Below are 12,047 nucleotides of genomic sequence, written 5' to 3'. Positions count from 1 at the left end.
ATATCATGGTCATCATTTTACCCATAAATATAGTCTAATAAACATTTTATAATTGTAAGGGTGGCTAAACCACGGTACTAAACTAGGCACGGGTCAAACTGCTGGACACGCTTAAAACCCACACAACCCCGGGGGCCCCGGACAGTTTACCTTGCGGCCCTTGTCGTTGTCCGGGAGGAAGCAGAAGCGCGGGAAGCCCCTGCAGGTGTACGGCTGGCCAGGGTTGGGGTGCTCCGGGCCCTGGGGGTGGGGGGGGGAGACATGCATTAGCTGCATTTCTTGGGAGCGATGGAAGACCGAGTAGCTCTGAGGCCTGTCTCAGCTAATTACACCATGCACACCAGCTGGCATCACGTCCACACACGCACACAACACACAACACACACACACACACACACACGGTGTGCATGTTCAGTTTTTGTTGTTTTCGCGACACAAAAGCGCATCTGTGAGGTGTCGGCATCCATATGCTCGGAAAAACGCTTCTCTAATGCATTAATTCATACATATTGACTACATTACCGCAGAGATTACAGAGATTAATGGAAAGGCAAAACCTGGCTATTAGAGTTTGCCAAACACATAGGAATAGGCATCATTATGAGGTCCGTGAAGAGATTATATTTAGCCATTCAATTATAGACTACATTAAAAGGATACTTTTGCTGGTATGAAGGGGATATGCATTAAGAGTAAGATCTGAAGGCAATTGCAGCCAAAGAGAAGGGCTGCTTACTTTACAACTAGAACTGTTTGCCTCTTTCGAATGTGAAAAAGCCAGTGTATGTATATATTACTAGTCAAAAGTTGTTGTTTTTTTTAATGTTGCATATTCAAGTGACATGCATTATAAACTGTTCACCCAACTATGTGGTGATGTGAATATCGATGGCCTCTAACTCGAAGAGCAATGTGGATTTATAACAAGTCCTTCTACGCCTTACACAATGCATTTCTCTAAACTAACATTTCAACGGCAACAAGAGATAATACAGGGGGAGCAGGGAGAGCTTGGAGGCACCTGGAGGCCCGGCAGAATGCTGTAGATGATCTGGATGGTGCCGCAGTCAGGGTGGCCTGGCAGGGCCTGGCCGATGCTGTAAATCTCCATCTTGCCCTTGGGCTGAGTGCCCGTCTTCTCGCCGTAAATCGTCTTACATGAGGGACACTGGAGGCTGCCGTCCTACGGGGCCAAACATGAGGCAGGGGAAATAAATACCATGCAACCAGATGGAAGACAACTTGGCTGCCATCTTGGAAAAATAAATAAATAGGTATTTATATCAATAACAATATTTTATCTCAATTGGAGTAACCTGATTAAATAAAGGAACAAATAATTGTAATATTATTAAGTTAGTAAATATTTAAGTAATTCTCAAAGGGGAACTTTGGCTGAGAGAAAAGGAAATAAATAATATGGAAACCCTTGACCACTTCAACCTGCTGAGTGAGAAAGAGAGAGAGAGAAACAGAGCGCGAGAGACATACAGAGCGAGAGCGAGAGAGAGAGAGAGAAACAGAGAGCGAGAGACATACAGAGCGAGAGCGAGCCAGAGAGAGAGAGAGAGATTGATTGAGACGGACAGAGAGGAAGCCAGAGAGGCAGAGACGGAGAGAGGGAGGAAGGTCTGGTCTGCAGCCATGCACAGCTGGCATGCCTGAAACTTGTTTATATTTTGTTGGGGTAATCCTTTGACACGGTTCTGGGAGCACCAACTGGCAAGTTTGGAGCACGCTGGCACAGGTTCTGAGCAACGACTGTGGGCTTAACATTGGATCGGGAAATACTTTGAAGCCACTTTCACCAGGTAATGTTTTTTTTATAAAATTAAAATCAACTCTAACCAAGGACAAACCGTTCATAAAATAAAATAAAATTCAAGAACTCCTACAAAAGGACTAAAACAAAGAGACAAAGAGTGACATCGATAGAAGTGAACACACAATTGTTCCTCCCTGGCCTCGAACTGGTGGTCAAATTAAAAGATTCTACAAGATCAGCAGTCCTAGTTAGGGGGAGACGGCACAGAGCATGGCCAGGATACCAAAACCTAAATGGGCAGAGTTACGCCTGGCTGTTCTGTTGTGTTTCTGAGGTATTCTACCGAAATAGAGAAACTCATATGAGTGACAGGTAGAAGCTTTAAGAAGGGGATTTTATCGAGTGCATTTCTACAGTGGCAAGAAGACAAGGTGTCGATTTAAAACCCTACAGACCCTTTGCCTAAGAAGCTCAGTGTTCAGACAGAATAAGACGATAACAGATCCATGCCTGAAGCAACCCGATTGGTTGAAACAGATATGAAACAAATAAAAACAAATATGCCTTGCTCCCCCTAGATTTAAGCTCATCTCCAAGCGGAACTTACAAAATTCCGCTAAAAGTCTGAATTGTGAGATTAAAGTCTACCCAATGTGACCGTACTATCAATAATCCATGCACCGTCAAACCGTCTAAAAAACAAACTACAAACGGCGGCTGCGTCCACACCTTGGTTCCATTGTTGTACATGGCCAGCATGCAGAGCATGTGCAGGGCGTGTCCGCACGTGATGAACTTGCCCACGGTCTCGGGCAGGATGCACGGGCCGCCGCTCTCTGATGACACCGCCTCATAGCTGGAGGGGCTGGACAGATGGTCCATGCAGATAATGCAGTCCTGCATGGGAATGGGAACGGGGGCGGGGAGGTAGGGGGTGTTATTTTGTTACGGACCGGTCAGGTCACGTTTCCCATCTAGACCCCAGAGTCCTGTTCTTTTTCCGAATAAACACATCAGGTAGAAGAGCGCGAATAGAATCCTACTGGGGGCGCAATACGTGCGCTTCAGAAATGTTTGACCCGTCTTTCAGAAGAAATTATCTCAGTAGTCAGAGAAAAGTTGATATCGGAAAGGAATGTGTCGGCTGCTTTTTTTTCATAATCACATTATTATCTCAGAATTCATGAGATATCATGAATTCATGAGATATCTTAAAAAACCCGAGAGCAGCCGTCATTCAATTGAGAGCTTGATTTCAAACAGAAAGGGAAGCTTGGAGGCAAACATATCCTGCCTGTTTGGTTTAATCCAGTTTTAGTTTGATTGGTGTTTGAAGCATTGGGAGATATTTGTGTCTTTAAGTCAGTCCATTCAGACATCTCGTTAATTCGGAAAAGCCATTTCTTTTCACCATGAATACTTTTCTCAAAGTTCTGAGATAATCATCTCGTTATTCAGAAAGCAGAAGCAGATTTTTTTTTTCTTGGAAAGCTTTCTCAGAGTTCTGAGATAATAATCTTGTTAATAAAAAAAAACAGGCCCTTTTCGTTTTCTCAAGGAAATGCAGGACTCTCGGTCTAATCCAATGCTGGAAGCAGAAATATGAAAACTGTGTATAGAGAGTGATCGATTATTTTGAAAACTTGAGGTGAAAAGGTCTACCTCGTCGGGGGCCAGGGGTAGGTGCTCCATGTATCGTTGGATGACGTCTTCTGGTCTGGAGGCTGATGGAGGAACACAGGAGTGGAGGGTAAAGGAGACCGAATCAACAGGGAACAGAATGGGCTGGATCAAAACAACATCAACCCCCCGAAGGAAAGGTGGTTTTCAGTGAGACATCCGTAGGGTGGAAAAACACCAAAACAAAACAAAAGGGTTTTATGAGACTCTGCCGAGATGGGATGGGATGAGGTGAGGTGGATTAGTGAAGGGATTTTCCTTCACGTAGGGATTGAGGGGAAAGAACGAAAATAAACAAACATCTCTTTCAGGCCTACTCTGTTTACGCAAGAAACAGCATGTGGATGGTCAAGCGTTGTGAGTAGAAGAATCCATGGCTGATTGGCAAATTGCACAGTGGAACAGAGTAGGGTCCTCCATGCAGAAGTGAAACATGCAGGGAAGGCGCCGAGTCTACCACCATGTGCTGGCAGAACTACTGCTAGTGCCAGCGATGGTTACAGGAGCGAAGAGATTCCAGACATGCCATCGTCAGGTCTCCCCCTAGTGCTGCATATCTTATGTTGATTCTCACGCTCTTCTTCCATCAGTCTCTCTCAGTCACTCTCCTTACACTAAAGCGAGTGTGAATCGACTTTAAAATCCTGTGATTTGATCCCGACTAGTTTAATGACTTGTTTACACACAGCATGCACACTTGGGGAGCCCGATGAATTATTTATACAAATCTTAAGAAACATGCAAATATTCCTAAAAAGGAGATTGAAAAAAATAAATGTGTGCTTATAAATATGCGGGGACAAGGAAAGACAAATTCATCCAATCACGATTGATAAATTACTTAAACGTTAAGACGTGTACCGAAACTTTTATTTAAAAACAAATTTCTCCCGCATTTTATAAAGTGAGTCATATTATCAGTTTTTAATCGAGACAGGAAATGACCATCCTGGAAAAACATATTTACTCTGCCTCAGAGAGTGCTACTACTCTCTAGACAGACACATACTCCAATGGTGTTGTGTTTGTGCTAATTTGGCGATTCTCTGTGAAGGACTTGAGAGTTGGAGACAATTATAGCCCATCCTATTAGCCTGGACAATGAAAACTCATATACTGCATTAATACAAAGAAAAGAGAGGGAAACCCTATTGGCCGTGGTCAGGGGACCACGGCCAATAGCCGATAAACGCAAACAACCCCTCCAACCCTTCCCCGCTCCGCTAGAAAAGACATTAATGCTGGAACATCTTTCCTGGGCTGCTGGACGGCCTGCTCTCAATGCGGGAATGCGCTGCTGCGGCAGAACTCAAAGTGGAGCAAAAGCAGACGGATGTAAATTGTAGCAATGGGAATGGTGATGGTGATGGTGATGATGATGATGATGATGATGATGGGCGGCCCCCCATAAGGCAAATGGCGGAGGGTGGCAGAGAGCGCAGGCGGACAGACGGGCAGGCGGTCGGATCTGCGGTGGTAATGGGAGGGAGAGGGGGGGGGGGGGGGGGGGAGGAGGGAGGGTGCGGGGGGAGAAGGAGAGGGTGGGGGTGTTGTTGGCTGTCAGTAGCTACCTCTCCTGTGCTGCCTCTTTGCTCTCCTAACTGAACTGCTGCTGCTGCTGCTGGTGGTGCCGCTGCTACCACCCCCACCATCACCACCACCGCCGCCGCCGCCGCCGCCACCACCACCACCGCCGCCGCCACTGGTGCTGTGGGCCTTGCTAGGCCTGCTGCTGCTGGTGGTGCTGGCGGTGCTGCTGCTGCCGCCTGGGGGCAGGAGGGGCGGAGGAAGAGGAAGGAGCGCGGGTGGCTGCGGCTGTAGCTGCTGCTGCGGCTGCTGCTGCTGCGGCTGCTGCTGCTGCGGCTGCTGTTGGTGATGGAGGGGGGCGCCGGTGAAGTGCACGCCCAGGCCCACTGCGGACATCAAAATGGAGGCCATGCCTGGAGTGGAGCAGGGTGGGATGATGGGGTGGGGGGAGTGGGTTAGGGAGGAGGGGGTCGGTGTTGTTAGGGGAGGGGGGGGGGGGGGGGGGGGGGGGAGGGTTTAGGGTGCAGGATAGAGGGGAAGGAAAGGGAAGGAGGCAAGGGTGTGGAGGAGCCAGTGGAGGTATGCAAAGGAGGAGGAAGAAATCAAAAAGGTATGAGATATGTAGGAGTCTTTTGGAGGAAAGCGGTAGCGTGGGGGAGGGGGGAAGGGAGGGCAGTTCCTCAACTGCCACACGGGACTGTATGTTTGAGTCAGCGAGGCGGGTTGTCTGATGTTCCCTCTGAGATGAGATGTCATTCCACCTCGCACGGAATCTTCATTTTCCTTTTAATGACTTTAATTAACTATTTATTTGGTCAGACTAAATAAATTGAGGATTAAATACAATATAAACTAAAACTTTTCTGAATAAACATTTCATGCACTTGATCAATTAATAATGTGAACTTCAGTCAGTCAATATCCTCAAAGCCCAAAAACACACTGTACATTTCTTTGTTATTGTGGACCACTCCAAACTATGGTGTCCCGAGACTTCCATTGCTGTCCAAAAAACCAAATACAAGAGACATCCTTGCAATTGAGTCATCCATCAATGCAGAGGGGGAAAAAAAACAGCAAGCCCTGCATCACTGGGTCTCCACAGCTATTTAGCAGGGAGAAAGAGGGAGAAAAGAGTACCGGAACACTATGGCATAGACAACAATGGAAGTCGACGGCACAGAAGGAACACATCCATCTGCCGTCGGCTAGACAGACTGGGACTTGTGCGCAGGAAGTAACACTGTCTGCTGACTGCTTGCGCTCCTTTCACTGGGGATGTCGGCATTAAGGAGGGAAAAAAAACAGGAACGAGTCGCAACGGCTTTGTTCTTTGAGCATAAAAAGGTCAACAGAACTGAAATCCACGTGGGAGATGTTCAATGTCCCCCTCAGGGGAAGTTCTGTTGTCCCTTGTACCATTATAGCAAGCGCTTTCTCCTGTAATAGACGATGGAGTACTTAACAAGTCCTGTGTCACACGTTAAAAATATGCTGCTGTCACAACATTAGCTTTTGTACTCACTTCATTGTGCGAGCCTGATAAAGCCAAAGACGGGGTCACCATTCAATAGTAATAATAGTCGGGGCCAAAGCCTGCCACAATTAAATCAGCGTTGACTATATATTTGTTATACAATATTGGTTCACATCTAAACAAATTACACCAGGCGGATTTAAGCTCAATGTGATATTAGTTATGGATTCCGAAAGAAATAACAATGGCTTTGTTCGATGAATCCATTTAAGTGCAGTGACAATAAAAAGTAAGCGCTTACCCACTGCTAGCAGTTCATTGGAAATCCTTTAAACATATCCTATTTGTCGGGTAAACCAAAAATCCACCACCCCCTCCGTGAAAAAATTAATACTAAAGCTGCTTAGGAAACAAACAAACAAACATTCATCTGTGAAGCTTGAGTGTGGGCGAGCAAGCTCCATATGTACGTACAGGCGATGGCGTTTTAAAAAGTGCTGAATGCAGACAAACCCCTTGTTATTGTTCAGCAGTATATGCATCAACTGCAAGGGTAGCCCGGGCAGTAGAACCACCTGAACTGGTTTGTTATTGGCATCTCCAACAAGACACACAAATCTTCTAAATGACCAGAAACTAAACTTAATGTAACTTTGCCTTCATAGCTAAACTTGATGGCAACCCGTACATGGCGTCTGTTCGGGGGCCAAACGCTACTCCTATGCAGGCTGACTGATTAAGAAAAAGAGTTAGCCCCCAGCAAAGCATAAACCCAGATCATGAAGCTGTAAGCTAGCCGAAGGGGGGGGGGGTGGGGGGAGGGGTGGCTGACAGCGGGCCCTGCGGCACAGAATAGGGGAAGCGGGATTTGGGACGGATGGCCCGCGACCTCTTTACCTGCTAGGGCGGAGGTCATGCTGGTGGATCCGCTCAGCTGGACAGGGATTGCAGGGACACTGCAGGAAAGGGAAGAGAAAAAGGGGGAAATAACTCAAATCATCAGATGCACAAGGTAAACAACCCCTGCTAAGTCGCACGGTAAGGCCTCAGAGTTTGAAGCGGGCATCAGCTTCGGTGGCTTAACTCGACGACCGCTTAAAATGTTTAAATGAAAGCGCCGTTGTCTCGTCGTTCGTCGGTTCATTCCCCATGTACCTGCGTCGTTCTTACGCTCGCGGCCTCATCCCCGTGACACCACGAAACCGCTTAACGATGCAAACCGCTTAGCCGCCCTGTGTAATTAATTCGACAAGCGGTATTATATTCTTTTTCTTTTGCTCTAAAAATCGGTTGAAAGAACAAAAAAACAACCTGGCGATACAAACACTTTGCCATGAATACCAAATCAAAGTAATCCCAGAGTTCGACCCGTGTTTGAAACATCCCACCTGGCGGCTCTTCTGCGGTGACAGAGCGCTCCTTTCCCCACTAGCTGTGTCCCATGAACCATTAAGGCTACGCCTGCCCTCGGGGAATCGTCCAGATCGATCAGCTGCCAACAGTTCAAGCACTCCAGGTGTCTCCATCCCCATTGAAGTTGTCACGTTAAGCGGAAGGCAATCCCCATAAACCTTTGATTACATAGCAGCAGACAGGCTTACTGCTATGTTAGCCGTTTCATGAAAGCGTGGTGCTAAATTTGAAATGTGCAACAGATGCAGCATCTGCTATCTCGCAATCAGTCCAGAACCCCGGGTTTACATTCTTAAGGGCAACGATCAGCCAACGTGGCAATTCATTGATGCGTTGAAAATTACAAAGAACACAAGATCAGTTTAAACAGCTTGTTTCTTCGCCCACGATAGAGAGTGACAGACAGAGACAGAGGGAGAGAGAGAGGAGAGAGAGAGAGAGACACAGACAAAGACGTGCACCGAAGGACAAAGCAATGCCTGCATGACGATAAAAAAAGTGCTCTGCTCACATTCTATACATTGCTATGCAGTGTATTTTCTATTTTTGCAAATCAGAACACATGAAACAACCCAACAAAAGATGTTTGCGTCTAGAAACCCGAACGGTGATACAATCAGACATCAATCAAAGGGCCCAGCAATACAATTGCAACATTTCCCAGATAGCACAGACACTTCTGAAGGAAACAGGAAAAGCACCAGACAATACGATGAGCACAGTTGGTGTTCCCAAATGTGAAAGGCATGTCCTTTTTACCTCACTACACAGCTGCTCCAAGCATCAGCAGAGAATGCTTTTAGCATCGAAATTAAGCTTTTGATGAGTGCTAGCCTAACCACTCTCTAAATAGACATGTTTTAAGTTCACATCGCAGGCATTATGATGCACCGAGAGCGAGCAGGGATGAATAATATGCCCGTCTACGACATGAAGCAAGCTAAGCACAGCAAAGGGAATGTTCGCAGCGCTGCTGCAATCACAACAGATGTTCTGTTTAATTGTTCATGCTTAATTTCCCCGTGTTGCAGGGGGACTGTTAGCCCTAGCATGTGATGTGCTGGTGTATTGTGTATTGTGGGTTGTACACACACATTACTTTAAACTTTATAAAAAAGGAAAGCTTTGACGATGAGAAGATTGGTTGTTGACTTTTTGCTAAAAGCACTTGGTCCTCAACATGAACTGATGGGACTTTCAAGTCGTGAACTGAAATCCAATCTTGGACATCATCTTCCTTGTTATTGTTCCAAAAAGCACTGTGTCTGGCTCTGATCAGTTGAGCTACACACTCTGAGAAGACCTTGTTGCAACACACATTCGATGGCTTGTTCCGAAGCAAGTTACAACCGAACATAAAATGTACTGTATGCGCTGGGGAAACATCCAGACGATATTTCATCACAACGAGGAAACTTGACTCACAAGAAATGTTTCATATTTCTGCACAACTCAATTCCTGACATGAGACGGTAAGACGCAGGCAAATGAGGAAATATAGTCCCCCTTACCGGAGCCACTATCTGGTATCCAGTTTGTATCTTGTACAGACTGCACTCATTTAATTTAACATGCATTTCAGCAGAGCTCTCCAGTACTCACTTGTGGAAAGATTGGGCTCAATGTGCAAATGCCCACTCAGGTTTCAACAAGAGTTCCTCTCACAGCCAAACATTAAAAGCATTCACTCGACAACACAACGCTGAAACAACACAATGGGATGACCAGAAGCGTGACACCCTACCTCAATCCATTTGCACTTCCGGAGTTGCTTTGCATCGGCCCAGAGGCATGTGCGCCGGTGGACGGCGGAGGCCAGGGGCTGCCCCAGGACAAGCCCCCGACGGAGAGGGGTCTCCTCGGGTAGGGGGAGTAGACGGAGGCCGGGTGCGCCGCCACGGCCCTCCCGGGCCCCTGGAGGCTGGGCCGGTTGAGCTGGTTGGAGGACAGGGAGTGGCGGGAGCGGCTGGGCATCGGCCCCGTGCTGCTGTGGCTCAAGCACTGGTGGCAGGAGCAGGCGGGCCCCGAGGGGCCGGCCGCGTGGCCGGCGGAGGCCAGCGGGTACGGCAGGCTGCACTGGCGCCGCACCTGGCGCCTGAAGCCGCTGGCCTTGTTGACCTGGGCCAGCGACGTGAGGTCCACGATGTAGTTGTAGCCGTGCAGGCCGAGGTCGGCCGTGCCCTGCCGGGCCTGGTAGCTGTGCTCCAGCAGGATGGAGGTGCGCGTCTCGTACGGCGTCCAGCCACCCTCGTCGTTGGCCCACTCCCAGTAGACGCCGCTGCCCAGCCCGGAGGACTGGGGGAACAGGGAGCGCCGCACAGAGCGCGTTTTCCCTGGAGGAAACACGACACAATTCTGGTGATTTGTGGGGTTTTTCTTCCTTATAAACAGCAACTCAGGCATGTTTCATAGGAGGGTTTTATGGATAAGTGTTCACTTAGTTATGCATGGGTATCAACCTATGACCTGCACAGATGTCTCACAGCAGTACATGCCTCACAAAAGAAAAAGGGATATCAATCTAACAATTTACACAGAAAGGTGAATCTTACAGTTTGGTTGCTGAACTAATTATTTGTAACATAATCAAACACAATACAATGGTGACTCAGTGTTAGGGTTGGGTTTTTTACAAACTGGGAACATTGTCATTTCCTGTGACCTCTGACTAGTTTCACATTTTTAAATAGATAGTGAAACCATGTTGTTTGGTTCTTTTAAAAACAAGCTGTAATGTGACCCAATTTCTCCAGGGATCAATTAATTCTGTTATACCATATCGACCCTTGACTAGGGCCTGCTCATGAAAGTCTAGGAAATTAGATACATATGCATTATTGTTGACATCTAATTAAAGTCAATGACACAACGTTTCCGTGAATAATTTATGGTTGTCCAAAGTCTTTAGGATCACAGATGCAACATTCACACACGACATTGTCGGCTCTATTATTAGGCCTCCATGCCCTGTTGCCTCCTGTTTTGAGCACAGTCATGCTGAATCGGTCAACACACAAATGTCTAGGCTATGATACAGTTGGTAACTAAGTTAAATAATAAGGCTTTATTTATGAAGCATTTTATTAAATACACAGTCACAAAGCGCTTCACATTCATAGATAAATTATGAAAATAAGTTACAAAAGAAAACACAGCACAATGTGAGACAGAACAAACAAAAACAACAAAGACATAACAAACATACAATATAGGCCAATAAATAATTAAAGTAACCAGCTAAAAAATTCAAATGGATTGAATGCTACACTAAGTTGTTACTATCCCCAACAACAAAAAGACAGTGGTAATAGACTGTCCATAAGGACCCCAAGGTCGATGTTTGAATAGATAACGTTGACTGATCACCGATCACCTTACTGGTAAGATTAACCCCCAGCTAAACCACTTCCCACATAAGGCCTGTTAGCTACTTCGTGGACCTCTGCGAGGCACTACCGGATTGAACATGCAAACACAGTATGCAAATGAGCATCTGCCACCAGCCGTCTTACCTGTATCTTGCCGAAATTGCTTCAAGCTGGGTACGTCTATGAGATAGGGTGACAGCGTAGGGTCTGACTGTCCGAGACAGATGCTGGTGGGGCTGGGGCCCCCTCCGCTCGGGCCCTGTCTGGGGGTCAGACTCCGCTCGATGTGTCCGCTCACCTGGCCGCTGTACGGCCGCCAGTGGCCCAGATCATCCTGCCATTCCCACACCGCTATCATGGGCTGGGACTGTCCCACCGTCCCAGCGGGCGAGGCTGACACAGAGGGCCCACTTCGGGACCCGTTGACTCGAACACATGATCCAGAGACAACAGCCATATTCACACTTGCTTGCTTAACGTTTGATAACAATAACTCACTCCAATAACGAGCTAGTTACCTCCGTTGCCACGACAAAGCCTAGCGATAATAGCTGCTAGCTAGCACAGCTAGCTCGGCTCGTTAAAAATAGCCATTCTAAATTCATTTGCATGCGTCTGTGGCGATGGCAGTGTCCACAACAAACAACACACGGACACAATGAACATCCAAAGGCATGTTGACTAATGACCGTAATACGTTTACAGGCAGCCGAGCTGTAGTAAGGTTGGAAGTTGATAGGTTGTTGCCAATGTTCTTCTTCCTGCTCTTGTTATTCTTCTTCTTCGTTTTCCTTTCCTGTCGCCTCCTTCTTCTCCC

The 12,047-nt window shown here is 47.1% G+C and overlaps 1 protein-coding gene across 2 annotated transcripts in view; it reads right to left on the bottom strand.

Moving 5' to 3' along the window:
- Window positions 1-12,047, bottom strand: part of dtx2 (deltex 2, E3 ubiquitin ligase) — a 20,847-nt gene extending 8,800 nt beyond the window's left edge. Inside the window, exons 1-8 of one of the 2 annotated variants that reach the window (XM_056593647.1) lie at window positions 11,375-12,047; window positions 9,607-10,195; window positions 7,347-7,405; window positions 5,017-5,385; window positions 3,428-3,489; window positions 2,495-2,662; window positions 1,022-1,183; window positions 151-240 (exon numbers count right to left, since the gene is read on the bottom strand). In XM_056593647.1, the coding sequence (XP_056449622.1) occupies window positions 151-240; window positions 1,022-1,183; window positions 2,495-2,662; window positions 3,428-3,489; window positions 5,017-5,385; window positions 7,347-7,405; window positions 9,607-10,195; window positions 11,375-11,687 (1,812 nt within the window). In that variant the 5' untranslated portion in view covers window positions 11,688-12,047. The remainder of the gene's footprint in view (window positions 1-150; window positions 241-1,021; window positions 1,184-2,494; window positions 2,663-3,427; window positions 3,490-5,016; window positions 5,386-7,346; window positions 7,406-9,606; window positions 10,196-11,374) is intronic. The other variant, XM_056593648.1, reaches the window with a different exon arrangement.

The sequence above is a fragment of the Gadus chalcogrammus genome, chromosome 7 (genome assembly GCF_026213295.1).
Source record: "Gadus chalcogrammus isolate NIFS_2021 chromosome 7, NIFS_Gcha_1.0, whole genome shotgun sequence".
Classification (NCBI taxonomy): domain Eukaryota; kingdom Metazoa; phylum Chordata; class Actinopteri; order Gadiformes; family Gadidae; genus Gadus; species Gadus chalcogrammus.
Note: the sequence above shows the minus strand (reverse complement) of the source record. Positions and strands in the feature narration are given on the sequence as shown.